Raw genomic sequence first — 19135 nt, 5'->3', positions numbered from 1 at the left:
CGCCCATAGGCTGACACAATCGACTTTTCTTTCTATATATTTTTTGTATTGTATTTTTGTCATCCCTTGTAAAATCTTGGATCCTTGATTATTTGTTTTTAATGTAACATTGTTTTAAACCAACATTGTTGTATATTTTTATACTGTTTTAAATTGTTTATTGCAATAAAGTGTCTTAAACGTCACATTGTTCTAAAACCTTTACTTGATTAACACTCAAAGTATACCACCCAGACCCTGCCAGTGCTGTTTGGCGCTTTGATATTATTTCTTCTGATTCTCCATACACTTCTGACCGCTAGGGGTCAATATATTAGAGCTAAGGGTCTTTTATATAGTAGGCGCTCAGTGATACATCCCATTTACTAATTATCTTCTCCTAGCACACACAGAGCAGCCACTACTAACATCATCTATACATATTATTGTATATTAGAAAATGAACTCATTTCAGAGTCTAAGACAGCCGATTGATATCAACATTATTGATATAGGAAGAGAAGAGCATATATTAGAAAATGAAGAAGAAACTATAGACATACATCTAATTTTTAAGGAATTAGAAAAACTCCTTATTTCAGAGGTGAAATATAAAGGAGAAATATCCTTTCTTAAGAAATGTTTAGAATTAGAAATCATCCCAAAAGGGTTACTAGTGAACAAAGAGTGTGCATTTCCACTCTCTGGCACCCTAGCTGAAAAATGGAAAAATATACTAATACAGACTTCTCAACAGCTAATAAAGCTGATTATAGAATATAGAGAAACACAAATCACAGAGATAGATCTAGAAATTAAGGATAACGAAGTTATTATCCTAAATTTGGAAAATTCAGGTCCAGAATGTGAAGAAATAGCAGATAAAAAGGAAATTTTAGTAAAAAAAAGTGAGTAAAATAAAGGAGGATATTATAAAGAAGAAAACCAAGAAATTAATAAGGGAATTAGAAAAGAAAAATATTGATGAAAAAGGAGATCAAGAATTTGAAGAGAATCTAAATGAGGTAAATCCTAATACAGAAAATGAAATGAATGAGTCCAATACATGGACAACAGTTACATATAAAAAAGATAAGAAAGCCAAAAAAGATAGATCTAATCCACAATATTCTGAAACACAACAACATACTCCATATTATAGGAACAATATGTCAGACCATTATAATGAAAAATCAGTACGCAGATTTGGTCATACAGATTTTAGAAATGAACACTACAATCAGAGACATATAACCTTTGATAACAATTACAGGGGGCAACATACATATAATAGACAGAATATGTATGGAAGGTCATACAATAATAGAATGGGCAATGACCGATTTGAACAAAGAAGGGAAAGAAGGGAATATTATACAAATCCCTATGGCGAGAGAGAGAGAGAACGAGATTACAAAGGGAGATTTGCACAAGAAAATTGGAATAATTCCTACTACCCAGAAAGAAACTGGAGACACCAGAACCATCAGGAAAGAGAATATTATCGGGATACGAGAAATTACCAACGGAAACGAAACTATGATGATGAAAGACCATATGATCAACACTCCAGAAACAGGAATACATATGAGACCCCCATACAAGATAATAGACAACAAGGATCAAGAAAAGAACCTCACAATGAGAGGCCGAAAGAAAAATCTGGGGGACAATTAAAAGCTGGAGAAAAAGAAAATATAGTGAATCGAGTAAACATTCAAACACCAACAAATACACAAGTACCCCACTCTTCCTCCTCTTTTTTAGAGTTGGATCACCACAACTACAAAAAGGGAGAACAAAACCAATCTACCACTCGGTCAAAAACAAGACCCACAGAGGGAAAAGAGGAGGTGCAAGAACAAAAAAGAATGTGAGTCAAGAGGAGAATCAGGAAGAGGAGGTGAGCGAAAAAGGGATATTCAACTTGAGTTCTTATAAACTAAACAAAGAGGAGAAATCTATTCTAAAACTTGGTCTATCTTTCGCTCCATCAAAGAGTCTTGACAAATTTACGACATTCGTAAACACAAAGGAATTTATCAGGAAATTAACCCTGAAAAGGTTCTTTTTGAAGACACCGACTGAAAGGATGGGTTGTGGATTTCAAGAATACAACCAAACTCAGCAAGATGATGGCTACAAACATACAAACCTTAAACCAATGTCTACATTTTACCCATTAACATACAAGGGGACAGCGCTCGAAACTTTCGAGACCGTAGTCTGTAGAGAAATACGAGATATTACCAAGAACAAGTTAAAATTAAAAAACAGGAATTTATCGGATTCACAACTGAGAATTGTCAAACAATTGGAAGAAAACCACAATCTCACCATAAAGTCCGCTGATAAAGGAGGTGGGATTGTAGTAATGAACAGAACGGATTACAACAACGAGACAGAAAGGATCCTGAGTGATAAAACCACATATGAAAAACTAAGAGAGAATCCTGTGAATCTATATAAAAAGAGACTAACAGATCTCCTAAAGGGGGCAAAAGAGGACAACATCCTGAATGAAAAGGAGTACAACTACAATAATGTACAGTTCCCTAAGACTCCCATAATATATCACCTTCCGAAGATCCACAAAAATCTGAATAATCCCCCGGGAAGACCAATTATTTTGGGGATAGGATCTTTGAGCAGCAATTTGTCGGAGTATGTGGACAGACACCTCCAAAAAATAGTCAAGGAACGTCCATCTTATCTAAGAGATTCCACCCAGATTATTAACCTACTTGAGGAAATAAGCTGGGAAGAGAACTACATCATGGCAACGAGTGATGTCACAGCATTATACACAAGTATTCCTCATGAAGAAGGAATGAGAGCAGTACAATTCTATCTAGAGAGAGATGAAGAAATTCCGGCAAGACAATGTGATTTCATACTCGAGAGTATCCATTATATCCTTCACCACAATTATTTCTGTAATGAAGGGAAGTTCTATAGGCAGATCTGTGGGACGGCGATGGGGACCAGGTTCGCGCCCAGCTATGCTAACTTGTACATGGCTAAATGGGAAGAAATTTTCTGGGAATCATGCCCAGCGGGCGCGGACCTGGTCTTTTATCGCCGCTACATCGACGATATCATACTGATATGGAAAGGAACACAAGAAGACCTAGAATACACCTTCAAGGTGATGAATCAAAATGAAGCAAATCTCCATTTCACGTATGAGTGTAGTCAAAAATCCCTAACATACCTCGATTTAAAAATAGAAATCAAGGACAATGTCATTGAAACATCAACTCATTTTAAAAAGGTGGACAGTAATAACTATGTCCACCAAACCAGTTGTCATCACAAAAATTGGAAAGCAAACATCCCAAAGGGACAACTTTTAAGGATGAAGAAGAACTGCTCAGACCCCCAAAAATGGGAAGAACAAGCCCAAATAATCAAGGCAAAATTCATCGAGAGAGGCTATGATGAAAAATTCTTGGATCAGAAGATAGAAGAAGTAGAGAAAATTGAAAGAAAAGAGTTAACCAAATATAAAGATAAGATAAGTGGGAACGAAAACAGTGAGACCCTCAATATACCATTAATAACGGAGTATAGTGCAAACAGCCATATCATTGAGAACATCTTTCAGAAGCATTGGAACATCTTGAAGGATGATGACATCCTCGGAGAAAAACTACCCCAAAGACCGAAATTTGTGTATAGAAGGGCTAATAACCTGAAGAACAAATTAGCCCCAAGCACAAAGAAAGTCAAAAAATCTGAAATAAAAGATGCATTCGGGAAAACTGTAAAAGGTTTTTTTCCCTGCCACACATGCAAGGCATGCAAATGTGGTAGTAAATCCACGGAATTCCAATCGCATAACAACCAAGAAAAATATAAAATCAAGGATCTCATACGCTGTCAAGATAAAAACGTTGTGTATCTACTCCAATGGCCTTGTGGTCTCCAATACATGGGGCAAACTTCCAGGACATTGAGGGATAGAATACGTGAGCACTTGCTGTGTATTGAGAAACTCAATAAGGAGACCGCATTGTATAAACATTTCTCCGAAAAACATCTCGGAGATGTTAGAACATTGAAATATATGGGAATACAAAAAGTACCAAAAGACTGGAGAGGAGGCAATCAGGAGAAAAAACTACTTACAGAAGAATCAAAATGGATATTTCGTCTAGATTGTCTTTTCCCGAGAGGACTAAATAATAAAGAAGATTTGTCCCACTTATTAAATCTGAACTAAGGCGAAGTTTAAAACAACTACTTTTTGCCAACCACAGCCGCCCCTTGAAAGACAAGGGATGTGAACAAAATTAAGCTTTCCATTTTTTGAATGAAAATCTGAAGAACTGGTGATACCATCCCATCACTTAAAAAGAAACTGATGGTCCCTGACACAAATAACAACAAGAGATGATATATGTATATATCCTTTTTAATTCGATCTGCCAAAAATCAATTTAACTTGATCTGCCAAAAATCAAATTGAACACAAGCTGTGTAAATAAACTCTCTCCCTTTGCATCTCTTCTCTCACTTAGATGTGAATTTAATAATAGTCATTTACATTGAAATAGTGACCCCAGGGGGCAAGCTGCTCCTGAGTTCAAAAGACATCTGTCGTAACAACAGACATTTTTTAACCCTACAAGTTACAAGAATAGGAATACGATCCGCAAGTAAATGCTACCTATATGAATCCTGCCCTTGACTTAGGAGGGAATATATTTATAGCAACATAAAGCCCACTAGAGGTCACAGAGACAAATCAGACTTGTCTGTGCCCACTAGAAATAAATATAAAAATAATAAAATTTCTCTTCACATAGAATGATAATGAAAAATTTTTTTTGCGTAAATATAAGTCTAGTACACTAAGAAAAGTTCGTATGGAATAACCTTTCGAAATTTACATATTTAATTCACTCTTGAAAGTTACAATTACCCAACCCTCCCACACAAATTATAACAAACCTCTGCAGATTAGTTCCATCACCTTCCATGCTAAATAAACACTTGAAATAATAAATACCCTAAGAACACTCAAGACCTACACAATAAAGCAGCTAGCCAAATTGACATAATGCACCCCTCGACCACACAATATGAAGTCTGTTAAAGTTTGTAAATACTTCACTGATAAATCTTTTAATATATATCGGAGAATCAGTAAGAAACCGGGATTGTAAGTGATTAAACCGCTCACAAACTTGGCAAAAAGATCAACTTAAGTTTGATCATAATACACAAGGAACACTGTAAAGGGTCTATTTTTTAGAAAACTGTAATGTTTCTAAAAACTGAATCTTTTTTACAGCAAGAGAACTATGTGTAACGATTAGATTTAGTCCAGCTAGTACACTTATAAGCGATATAAGTAGAATTGCACATATCGTAGTAATACAAATTATAACCCAAAATGGTTCTAAGGATTCACACAATAAATCACAGGTTGTTTTTATGTATTACCATCGGCATTAAAGAAAAATGCAGTATCTTGATCTCTCTCATAATAATAGCAACTAATAGAAATCTCTAAAACTTCACATACCCTCTAATTGAACCAATCGCTAAGGAGTATGGACGCTTTCAGACATCCATTAAACTGGCTAGCGTCCAGTTACCTTGGTTACCAATAACACTACCAGGGACAATGGAGTAGATAAACTCTATAACCCGCCCCCCACCTAGCCAATCAGAAAGGTCTATGAGTTCAAGACCAATATATCAGAGCGCATATATATAAGAAAGGTATAAGTGACCAGACAGGCAAGGAGAAAAACAGATATGCAGACAGAAAATAAAAACTTTTAATAGACATACGGTATCCAAAAAATATAGGGATAATCTTAGTTACGTGAAACCGGAAGTGGCAAGGTGCACTTCCGGTATACACGATAATTGAACAATTACAAAGTAAGGTATATAAAGACCCCAACAACACTAAAAAACCAGTCTTGATAAAGGTCAGTGGATGACCGAAACACGTCGACTGGTGAGTGACATTCTGATATTATTAATTTCAAAAAAACCATCTACACTATTGTTATTTTTCTTTTTGGCAGAAGGACTTTCATCTGCAACAAGTTGTATCTATTGTTTTGAAGACACACTAGTTCCCTCAACTTTGGAGGAAAACTCCCACACCCACATTTAACATTCGTTTGGATTGTGTGACTAACCAACACCAATTTGAACAGACTTCATTCTTTTTACCACTTGCTTTTTGGTTTTGTAATCGTTTTTCACCGGATACATTTTTTATCATTTTTTTGCACCCCACCGGATATATTTTCACCATTTGTGGAAACTGTTGATCCACTTTTTATTGACATTTTCACGAACACAGTTTGGACTTCCTTTTGGGAAACATTTTTAATTTTTGTTTACACTGTTCTCTGCTTATCCTTTTTTTGAGCAGTTTTTTCACATTTTCAAATATTGTTTTATTTGTTAAGTTAATATTTTTTCTTTTGTAAATCACGAATTTGATTTCTACCAACCTGCTTATCTATTGTATATGCTTCTTAATACTAGAAAAACACCTTTTTAATACTAGGTAAACACCTTTCATCCACAGACATCAGTTATATATTACACTGCTGTATCACGCCCATAGGCTGACACAATCGACTTTTCTTTCTATATATTTTTTGTATTGCATTTTTGTCATCCCTTGTAAAATCTTGGATCCTTGATTATTTGTTTTTAATGTAACATTGTTTTAAACCAACATTGTTTTATATTTTTATACTGTTTTAAATTGTTTATTGCAATAAAGTGTCTTAAACGTCACATTGTTCTAAAACCTTTACTTGATTAACACTCAAAGTATACCACCCAGACCCTGCCAGTGCTGTTTGGCGCTTTGATATTATTCCAACTTATCAAGAAACTCTCCACAGTAGTGCTGTCTGCAGCAGGATCGTAAGGAAGCTAAATAAAGCCAAACCCGATCAAATGGTGCGCAAGTCAGGACCTCCCCTGCTATGAAACAGTGTGCAAAGCTATTAGGAGCTGCGCAACTCACAAAGTGAAAGTGAAACCTGCCTGTTCCAGCCAAAAGTACACAGTCTAAATGAGCCTTGAAAATGTTCTTTACAAATGTTAAAGCAGTATATAAACTCCCCAAACTGTTCCCAATAAACTCCCTTTGATATTAACCCTCAATCCTACCAAGGTATAGAGGAGTCACACTGTGACCCTATATAAGGCATCCCTGCTATAAGAAAAGAACACAGACTTACCCTTCAGGATCCGTGCTGTGGAACAGATACAGCCTCGCAAGTGTGACAGCCTTGTATCGATGCTCTGACAGGGACCTGAGTGTGGAAAAGCAAGCAGTGTAACTTGTTAACACTGTTTGCTCAGGAGTTGTTAGATAGACAGTCTGGATGGCTTTTCAGAAACACTTTCCCTGCATCTCAAGACTCAACTTTCAGCAATTCTCTCGCTGAGAGGTTTATACGATTACTTAAAACTCCAGTCCTCTCTTGAAGGGAACATACCCGTTAAGGACTATCCAAATCTTCTGACACTTCTCTGCCATCCTCCTCTAGTGGTGAAAGGTAAAGAATGACTGGGGGGATAGTGGAAGTGGGAGGGATATTTAAGCCTTTAGCTGGGGTGTCTTTGCCACCTCCTGGTGGCCAGGTGTTGTATTTCCCAACATCAAGGAATGAAGTCATGGACTCTCCCTGCCTTATGGAAAGAAAAGAGAAGTAGCCAGGGTGGGGTTCTGGCTCCAGTAAGAACATATGCTGGGTTTCTTCACAATCCCCATTACTAATGTGAGGGCCCAACATTTATCTCAGATATGTCAGTGGGGTGCCAGGTATTTTTTTCTGACATACTGAGATTGTGGATTCTCTGACAGATACTGGCATGCATATAAATTTGTTTGAGCAACTATATGCTCAAACATGGTATCTGTCAGAATCAGGGAGAGATAATTTATTGGCTCACATACTGAAACATTAATTGTGATGCCAGGAGTCTCTGTAAATGGGGGTATTTCAGGGGCAGTTAAATGTGGGGATTTATTTTTAACACCAATTACCACTTCACCACCACCAATCCCCACTTCACCTCCCCCCAAATCCCACTTGACCACCCCAATTACCACCCCCCTATTCCCACCGAACCCTATTCCCTCAGATTTTTTTTTATAAACTAAAAAAAATTAAGGAAAGCACTGGAAAGGGCAGTGATTGGGAACAGCAGGAAAGGGCTGGAAAGGGGTTAACAGTAACTAAAGATCCCTAACAGGCTGATCACAGTGCTAACAGGCTGATCAGAGAAGCAGCTCTGTGATCAGCAGCAAAAAATATATATTTTTTTAAATAAATATATTTTTTATTTTTTTTCAAGCACACACACACACACACACATGCTGATCTGCCTTCCTCTCTCCCTCAGATCACAGTGAGGGAAGACAGGAAGCATACACACTTGTAACAGCCAATGATCCCACTCATTGGCTGTTAAATTGTGACAGCGGCAGATCGATACACCGCCTAAGTGCTGATTGGATCCTGGGGGACTGCCTGAGGTGCTAGGAACGTCCTCCAACCAGATCCAGCATGCAGGAGGCAATGGAGGGGGAATAGAACACAGAAACCGTTAGGACGTTTTATGCCGTCTTAAGGGCGCTAAAGCCCGGCTCGGTTAAGACAGCATAGAACGTCCTAACAGCGGTAAAAGGTTAAGCAGTTTTTGGAACAAACGTTTTCATTCAATACACATTTGTCCTAATTATATCATGTTCTTACATTTATGAATAATAAGTACAGTATTCTGTCTCTGTGAGCTAGAAAAAATGATTTACAACCACAGAAAGTGAAAAACATGTTTGTCTTTTTGCAATAAAACAAAATACTCTTCCAAAAAACAAAATACTCTTTCTAAAGTAGCTTACTTACCTGTTCTAAAGAAGCCATCTTTTAATTGCAATTCTTTGGTTTCCCTCCTCAGCATTAAATTGTCTTTCTGCAAATAAATAACTAAATAAAATTATTCTTACACATTAATCACAGTGACAGGCAGAAGTGTCTAAACAAAGATGGTTTGTGAATGAAATAAACACTAATTAAATGAATGAATGAATTAAAGCTCACTAGGAATGACTAGGACGTGTCAGGCTTGCGTTTATTTACTGGAATTACACTTATAACACTGAATTAGCTCACTAAGGGCCTGATGATCTAAAGATCTCTGGGCAGGTGAGATTATTAATAGGACACTGAATCCAAATTTTTCTTTCATGATTCAGATAGAGCATACAATTTTAAGCAACTTTCTAATTTACTGCTATTATAAATTTTTCTTTGTTCTCTTGGTATCGTTATTTGAAAAAGCAGGAAGGTAAGCATAGGAGCTGGCCAATTTTTGATTCAGCACCCTGGATAGCGCTTTCTGATTGGTGGCTAAGGGACGCATACTGCATTTTCGTATGTTATGTGCACAGTAAAATTCACATTTTAAAAAGCTGAACCAATCAAAAATCGCAACAAAAGTCTTCACCAAAAATCATATTTTATCAAAAACTTTAAATTTGTATGTAAATTAGGGCTGAACGCGGGCGTATATAAAATCATCTTTCTAATCTCTGCGTAATTCTGTAAAGATTTTTGCACTACAGATCTCACAGTTTTTTCTTGCAAACTAAAATGTAGCGAGCTTTTCACAAAGCACTCAAAATGCAGACAAACACATGCATACAACAATATATATACTATATATATATATATATATATATATATATATATATATATATATATATATATATATATATATATATATATATATATATATATATATATATATAAAAGAGAAAGAACTTGCACTCGCTGGATTTTAAGAAAAAAGTGCTTTATTTAGCACAAAAGAAAAATGTGACGTTTCGGGGATCAATCACCCCTTCATCAGATCTGGTCTGATGAAGGGGTGATTGATCCCCAAAACGTCACATTTTTCTTTTGTGCTAAATAAAGCACTTTTTTTCTAAAAATCCAGCGAGTGCAAATTCTTTCTCTTTTATACAATTTTTTGCCTGCACCCTGGTGGATGCCATTTAAGTGAGAGTGCGCTTTTCTTGCTTCATTATATATATATACAACAATATAGGCGATTGTAAGACGCAGAAAGCAGAGTAATGTGATTTATATTGGCTGCAGGATTTACTTTTTAAAGTGCACCCCTTGCTCACTGCTAACTTCGCTCTACGGATCAAAGTGTCCCATTCCAGCGAGCTCCATTTCTTTCAATAGGAGACATCTCCTCACTAACAGGGACTACCCCTTTTTTTAACGATATTTCCACCAGGGCAGCCCCTGCAAGGGTCATTAAGAAAAACCATGTCTGATCTGGCGAGGTTTAGATCATCGAGCCCTTAATCTCATATTGAGAAGAGGCAACAAATATATACAACACAGTAGGCAATAGTTGTATCCACTCATGCCTTTATTTTTTATATTAACAGCTTGAATTTAAAGAATAACACAGTGCTGGCCTCTGTATCCTTTCCACAGTGCTAAGGATGACACCATATCAGCAATATTAATAGTTTGACACAAATGCATATGTTATGTATATGGGTAGCAACTTTAGCTATTTATGTTTAGACTAAAGCATGTGACAGTGTGTGTTCCTAATATGCTGATTCAAGGATGGGAAACATAGAATTGTATATTGGGAAAAAGATGCAAAATATATTGTTAAAATATTTTCTATGAGTTAATAAAATTAACATCATACCTTGAAAGGCAAAATGTCTACTGTTGTATTCTGGAACAAGTCTCCTGGGTGCTCAGGGTTGCCACTGCGAAACAGATACCTAACATCAAAACAGAACTATTATTGGTTTAATAAGTAAAATGTGCACAATATGGCGATCACATGTAAAATAGGAAAGACCAAACTCTGCTATAGATCACCAATATAAATAAAATATGTGCACATCCTATCTAAAAGGTACAAATCTTTTAACCTCTTAACAACAGCGACGTACCATGTACGTCACCGGTCGTTAAGGGTTTTCTTTTTTATAATAGCGTGGGTCCCGCTACATGCGATTATACCCTCCCTCCTCATTACCGGAAGTAGCGCAGTTTCGCCCCTGGCGTTGAGACCATGCTTGCTATCATTTGCGCAATCCCCATAGAAAGATCAGCAACATACATTTAATAAGAGTAGAGACACCATTAAAACATTCTGATTCATGCATCATCATTCCATAGAAGACACTGTTTCAGCAAAATCTTTGCTAGGTGCTATAGGGTGTAATCCAGACTCCTTGAAATCTAAATATATATTTACAAGTGATCCATCTATTACTTGAGCACAGTCACAGAAACTACCTGTAACTTTAGTTTCTACTCAGAATCTGAAAGCAGATAACTAAATATTAAGGGACAGTCTATTCCAGAATTTTTATTGTTTAAAAAGATATATAATCCCTTTATTACCTATTCCCCAGTTTTGCATAACAAACACGGTTATATTAAAGTGACAGTAAAGTCATAGTTAGACATTTATAATTTAGACAGAGCATACAATCTTAAAAAACTTTCCAATTGAATCCATTTAGCTTGCTTCCTTCTCTTGTTATCTTTTGCTGAAAGGTTTATCTAGGAAAGCACAGGAGCAGCTAATAACTTAGGTTCTAGATGCTGATTGGTGGCTGCATATATATATATATATATATATATATATATATATATATATATATATACCGATTGTCATTGGCTTACCCATGTGTTCAGTTAGAAACCAGGGGCCCGATCCGATAAAAATCGTTGCCCGCAAAAGCTGGCGACGCCAATATTTGCGCTGGTTTGGTATCCTATATACTGCGTAACTTAGAAGTTACGCGTGTATATTTCTGGCGTTGCCCGTAGTTTTTTGGGCCATAGACAGGTATACCAAACCAGCGCAGTTTGGTATCCAATATACAGCGTAAGGACTTACGTGGCGAAAATGGAGAAATCTTACTCCATTTTCAGCTCGCCACAAAAAGAAGCCGTAAGAAGCCTTACGCTGACTATTGGAGCCCCGTAACTCCCTAAACTAGCTACAAAATAAACCTAACACCTAACACATGCGTAATGTCTATCTAGCTGTCACCCGCGATCTGCTAAATAAAACCTAACACCTAACGCATGCGCAATGTCTATCTACCTGTCAACCGCGATCCCCCGCCACAATCCCTAATAAAGTATTTAACCCCTAAACCGCCGCTCCCGGACCCCGCCGCCAGCTACATAAACTAACCCCCTACTGTGAGCCCCTAAAATCGCCACCATCTAACTGATCTATCCCCTAATGTGAACCCCTAAAACCGCCGCCATCTACCTGATCAATCCCCTAATGTGAACCCCTTACACCGACGCCATCTACCTTATCTATCCCCAAATGTGACCCCTTACACCGCCGCCACCTATATAAAAATTATTAACCCCTAATCTAATCCTACAATAAATATACCGAATATCACAAAGAAAAAAATGTGAAATAAATGTGATAACAAAAATCATAAAAGGAAAACCAAATAAAGTTCTGAATCAAGGATATGTCTGTGTCCTCTGGATGAGTTTTTCAGCTTGTTAGCATTCCTCAGTGAGATCCCATAAAAAAGGAAACAGAAAATTGCAACATAGTGTGAATCTGTAATGGCACTTTGAGGAAGTAGTTGTTTTGTAACAAATGACTACTCACATTTGTTGGAGCTTTCCACTAAGCTCAAGGATATGCGCACTCCCACTTTATACTGATGGGAAAACAGTACACTAGGCAAAACCTGGATACAAATTTATTTTAAAATATATAAAAGCGTCACATAAGCCTTGATAACACCACAATGTAAGGGTACAAAAGCAGATATGCTGTAACAAATGCTTCAAATCGCCAAACTTGCAAAGAGGTAAATGGATCAGCAGGAGTGTGACCGCTGAAACCAAAACCTTTTTAGTAGCAAGACAATAGCGCTAAGCCCCCAGGTGTCCTGGCTAGTGTAGAGGAATTCCTTGACAAAGCATACCAGCGAAACGTACGTCGGAACTGAACTGTTCTATATTGAGTTTTATTGCGTCTCTACACTAGCCAGGACACCTGGGGGCTTAGCGCTATTGTCTTGCTACTAAAAAGGTTTTGGTTTCAGCGGTCACACTCCTGCTGATCCATTTACCTCTTTGCAAGTTTGGCGATTTGAAGCATTTGTTACAGCATATCTGCTTTTGTACCCTTACATTGTGGTGTTATCAAGGCTTATGTGACGCTTTTATATATTTTAAAATAAATTTGTATCCAAGTTTTGCCTAGTGTACTGTTTTCCCATCAGTATAAAGTGGGAGTGCGCATATCCTTGAGCTTAGTGGAAAGCTCCAACAAATGTGAGTAGTCATTTGTTACAAAACAACTACTTCCTCAAAGTGCCATTACAGATTCACACTATGTTGCAATTTTCTGTTTCCTTTTTTATGGGATCTCACTGAGGAATGCTAACAAGCTGAAAAACTCATCCAGAGGACACAGACATATCCTTGATTCAGAACTTTATTTGGTTTCCCTAATCTAATCTCCCTATACCGCAGCCAGCTATATTAATATTATTAACCCCTAATCTAATCCCCCTAAAATAATTATCTCTATTACCAGCCCTTAAAAGGGCCTTTTGTGGGGCTTTGCCCCAAAGTAAACAGGTCTTTTGCCCTATAACCTGCCCTCCCTACACCGCCGCCACCTATATTAATAGTATTAACCCCTAATGTAAGCCCCTTACACCGCCGCCATCTATATTAAAATTATTAACCCCTAATTTAATCTACCTACCCCGCTGCCAGCTATATTATCTATATTAACCCTAAGTATATTATAGTTAATATAGTTATTACATTAACTATATTAACCCTAATTATATTACGGTTAATATAGTTAATATAGTTACTATAGTATTTATATTAACTATATTAACTCTATCTAACCCTAACACCCCTAACTAAATTCGTATTAAATAAATCTTATTCATATTATAAACTAAAATATTCCTATTTAAATCTAAATAGTTACCTATAAAATAAACCCTAAGATAGCTACAATATAATTAATAATTACATTGTAGCTATGTTAGGGTTTATATTTATTTTACAGGTAAATTGTTAATTATTTTAACTAGGTATAATAGCTATTAAATAGTTATTAACTATTTAATAGCTACCTAGTTAAAATGATTACCCAATTACCTGTAAAATAAATCCTAACCTAAGTTACAAATACACCTACACTATCAATAAATTAAATAAACTACAAATATCTATCTAAAAATACAATTAAATAAACTAAACTAAATTACAAAAACAAACAAACAGTAAATTACAAAAAATAAAAAAAAGATTACAAGATTTTTAAGCTAATTACACCTATTCTAAGCCCCCTAATAAAATAATAAAGCCCCCCAAAATAAAAAAAAATCCCTACCCTATTCTAAATTAAACAAGTTCGAAGCTCTTTTACCTTACCAGCCCTTAAAAGGGCCTTTTGCGGGGCAAGCCCCAAAGAAAACTGCTCTTTTGCCTGAAAAAAAAAACACAATACCACCCCCAAACATTACAACCCAACACCCACATACCCCTAATCTAACCCAAACCCCCCTTAAATAAACCTAACACTACCCCCCTGAAGATCTCCCTACCTTGTCTTCACCCAACCAGGCCGAACTCCTCATCCGATCCGGGCGATATCTATCCAAGCGGCAAAGAAGAAGTCTTCATCCCGGCGATGTCTTAATCCAAGCGGTAGCAAAGTCTTCTTCCATCCGGCAGCATCTTCCATCAAGCGGCATCTTCAATCTTCTTTCTTCGCTCCACCGACGCGGAGCATCCATCCCGGCCGACGACTGAACGACGAATGAGGTACCTTTAAATGACGTCATCCAAGATGGCGTCCGTCGAATTCCGATTGGCTGATAGGATTCTATCAGCCAATCGGAATTAAGGTAGAAAAATCTGATTGGCTGATTGAATCAGCCAATCAGATTCAAGTTCAATCCGATTGGCTGAACCAATCAGCCAATCAGATTGAGCTTGCATTCTATTGGCTGATCGGAACAGCCAATAGAATGCGAGCTCAATCTGATTGGCTTATTTAATCAGCCAATCAGATTTTTCTACCTTAATTCCGATTGGCTGATAGAATCCTATCAGCCAATCGGAATTCAACAGACGCCATCTTGGATGACGTCATTTAAAGGTACCTCATTCGTCGTTCAGTCGTAGGCCGGGATGGATGCTCCGCGTCGGTGGAGCGAAGAAAAAGATTGAAGATGCCGCTTGATGGAAGATGCTGCCAGATGGAAGAAGACTTTGCTACCGCTTGGATAAAGACATCGCCGGGATGAAGACTTCTTCTTTGCCGCTTGGATAAAGACATCGCCGGGATGAAGACTTCTTCTTTGCCGCTTGGATAGACATCGCCCGGATCGGATGAGGAGTTCGGCCTGGTTGGGTGAAGACAAGGTAGGGAGATCTTCAGGGGGGTTGTGTTAGGTTTATTTAAGGGGGGTTTGGGTTAGATTAGGGGTATGTGGGTGGTGGGTTGTAATGTTGGGGGTGGTATTGTGTTTTTTTTTAGGCAAAAGAGCAGTTTTCTTTGGGGCATGCCCAGCAAAAGGCCCTTTTAAGGTCTGGTAAGGTAAAAGAGCTTTGAACTTGTTTAATTTAGAATAGGGTAGGGAATTTTTTTTATTTTTGGGGGCTTTATTATTTTATTAGGGGGCTTAGAATAGGTGTAATTAGCTTAAAAATCTTGTAATCTTTTTTTTATTTTTTGTAATTTAGTGTTTTTTTTTTTTTGTAATTTAGTTTAGTTTATTTAATTGTATTTTAGTTAAGATAATTGTAGTTTATTTAATTTATTGATAGTGTAGGTGTATTTGTAACTTAGGTTAGGATTTATTTTACAGGTAATTGGGTAATTATTTTAACTAGGTAGCTATTAAATAGTTATTAACTATTTAATAGCTATTGTACCTAGTTAAAATAAATACCAAGTTACCTGTAAAATAAATATAAACCCTAAAATAGCTACAATGTAATTATTAATTATATTGTAGCTCTCTTAGGGTTTATTTTATAGGTAAGTATTTAGATTTAAATAGGAATATTTTCATTAATAATATTAATATTAGATTTATTTTAATAAGAGTTTAGTTAGGGATGTTAGAGTTAGATAGGGTTATTATACTTAATATATATATAATATAATAACGATATTAACTATATTAACCCTAATATAATTAGGGTTAATATAGTTAATATAGCTGGCGGCGGTGTAGGGGGATTAGATTAGGGGTTAAAGTGTTTAATATAGCTGGCGGCGGTGTAGGGGGATTAGATTAGGGGTTAATACATTTATTATAGGTGGCAGCGGTGTAGGGGGATTTAGATTAGATGCAAAAGAGCTGTTTACTTTGTGACAAAGCCCCGCTAAAAGTCCTTTTAAGGGCTGGCAAAAGAAAAGTTTACTTTGGGGTAATGCCACGCAAAAAGCCCTTTTCAGGGCTATTTGTAGGGTTAGACTTAGGTTTAGTGGTAGGGATAGTTTAGTATTTTAGGGGTTAAATAATTTAATATAGATGGTGGCAGGGTAGGGGGATTAAATTAGGGGTTAATAATTTTAAAATAGATGGCGGCGGGGTAGGGGCTCTCTTTAGGGGGTAGGTAAGGTAGATGGCGGCGGTGTTAGGGGCTCACTTTAGGGGGTTATAGATTTAATATAGCTTTAGGGGTTAATAACTTTATTAGGTTGCGGCGGGGTCCGGGAGCGGCGGTTTAGGGGTTAATAACTTTTTTATTATTAGGATAGTGAGGGGGGATAGCGGATAGAGGGTTAGACGTGTTGGGCTATGTTTGGGAGGCGTGTTAGACAGTGCGGGTGATTTTATAACTTTAGTCAGGTTTTGTAGGCGCCGGCAGTTTCTAACGTGGCGCAAGTCACTGGCGACGCCAGAAATTTGTACTTGCGCAGATTTCTGGACATTACTGGTTTATCCGACTTACGGCACGTTAGCATCTGACGGCGCCGTATATTGGATAGCTCGAGTTGCGAGCTGAAACTGCGGGCGACGCGGGTTCTCTCGCTTGCGCCGCAAACTACGCCGTATATCGGATCGCACCCCAGTAGTTCATTGCTGCTCCTTCAACAAATTTGATAATAGATGTAAACTGGAAAGTTGTTTAAAATTGTATGTTCTATCTAAAACATGAAGTCATTTTTTTGGGTTTCATGTCCCTTTATTATTACCTTGTATCTAAGCCTCTGCAGACTGCCCCCTTATTTCAGTTCTTTTGACAGACTTGCATTTTAGCCAAATAGTGCTGACTCCTAAGTAATTCCATGGGAGTGAGCACAATGCTAATGTTTGGCACACATAAACTAGCTCTGTCTAGCTGTGAAAAACTTACAAAATGCACTGAGATAAGAGGCGGTCTTCAAGGGCTTAGAAATCAGCATATCAGCATACCTAGGTTTAGCTTTAAACAAAGAATACCAAGAGAACAAAGCAAATTTAGTAAATTGGAAAGTTGTTTAAAATTGCGTTCACTATCTGAATCATGAAAGTTTATTTATAACTAGACTGTTTTTTATAGAAAGGGTGGGAGATTCACTTCCAATAGACATGGTAAATACAGGAACTGTAAAAGAAATTAAAAAATGCCTGGGACATACATAAGGCTATCCTAAGAAAACATAAAAAAGTTATTTGGTTTAGATGGCGCTGTGGATTCATAAAAAATAACTCTCTTTTATCATTTCAGATAGGTCCTAATTTTATATTATCACCTTACAGATCAATCAATTTAATTGTAAGCCTATGATACACAGGTGCAGAATGAGAAAATATATATATACAACACAAAATTGATAAAATAGATTAATGTTGTATTGCTCAAATCAATCCAAACTAAAAATTAATTTGTCTAAAAATTCAATGTCTACTTTAAAATTCAATTAATTCGTTTAGGCCCAAAATTCATTCACCACTCATACATGCTGGAATTAAATATCTTTAAACTTTAATACATAAAAACAATAGAACTCCTTCTCCAATGTTCTATACAATAGTACTTGAAATCTTGACTAAAAACTCCTAAACTAAAGTCTTCAAATTCAGTTCCTCTTGATAATCTTCTTTATTATAAAAGGATTAGCAGTAGGATTATGCAACAAATTAGCACCAATATAATCCTGAACAGCAATGAAAACGCTACTAACGATAGCCTACATATAATACGAATTAGGCAATTTCAGCTTCTTTGATTTATATTGGATATCAAACACAATGTTGACAGCAATTTTATATCCTTGATGTTCACTCCAGATTATACGGTTTCCACCTATTTTGTCCTAATGGACTAAACCTTTACAGTCACTTTAAGATGGATAATGCCTTGGTATCAAATATTAACTTCTAATGGAGCATGTCAATAACAGTCACTTTAAGATACAAACTTTCCAAATGATTAAATGTTTGTGGCTTTATCCGATACTCCTCGCTGTTACAGGAGAAAAGCGACACAAGTTCAATAAACAGTTTCCGAAACCAGGTCGGAGTAATCCTCGCTGTTATGGGAGGTAAGTAACTAAAGTTCAATAAACAATTTCCAAAACCAGGTCGGTCTCTTACCTCTCTGTGTGCTCTGCAGGGATTTCCGAGCTGTCACTTATTCACGCTCTCACCTGCTCTTCCTGGCGGTCCAATCTGGCTGTGTCTCTCCGGCTCTAACACGCTACTCGCTGCGCGTCTTACGTCACCGGGTCCTTCTTACAGTTGTTTTCACTTGAGCAAGACTTCGGTCCGTTTTTTCTTGTTACAGCCTTTTCCAGAAGTCGTTACCTCTGCTCTTTAGTACTGAGTAAGCAGAGCCCCGACTTCTTCTCTTACTCAGGATTTAAAGTTTCCAAGTTTAAAAAAAAACAACTGTAAGAAGGACCCGGTGACGTAGGACGCGCAGTGAGTAGCGTGTTAGAGCCGGAGAGACACAGCCAGATTGGACCGCCAGGAAGAGCAGGTGAGAGCGTGAATAAGTGACAGCTCGGAAATCCCTGCAGAGCACACGGAGAGGTAAGAGACCGACCTGGTTTCGGAAATTGTTTATTGAACTTTAGTTACTTACCTCCC

At 37.1% G+C, this 19135-nt stretch overlaps 1 protein-coding gene across 1 annotated transcript in view; it reads right to left on the bottom strand.

The window, feature by feature from the left end:
• Positions 1 to 19135, bottom strand: part of MGAT4A (alpha-1,3-mannosyl-glycoprotein 4-beta-N-acetylglucosaminyltransferase A) — a 429885-nt gene that overhangs the window by 27555 nt on the left and 383195 nt on the right. The window contains exons 13-14 of the mRNA XM_053707698.1: positions 10717 to 10795; positions 8883 to 8949 (exon numbers count right to left, since the gene is read on the bottom strand). Coding sequence (XP_053563673.1) covers positions 8883 to 8949; positions 10717 to 10795 — 146 coding nt within the window. The remainder of the gene's footprint in view (positions 1 to 8882; positions 8950 to 10716; positions 10796 to 19135) is intronic.

Source organism: Bombina bombina, chromosome 3 (assembly GCF_027579735.1).
Source record: "Bombina bombina isolate aBomBom1 chromosome 3, aBomBom1.pri, whole genome shotgun sequence".
NCBI lineage: Eukaryota > Metazoa > Chordata > Amphibia > Anura > Bombinatoridae > Bombina > Bombina bombina.
Note: the sequence above shows the minus strand (reverse complement) of the source record. Positions and strands in the feature narration are given on the sequence as shown.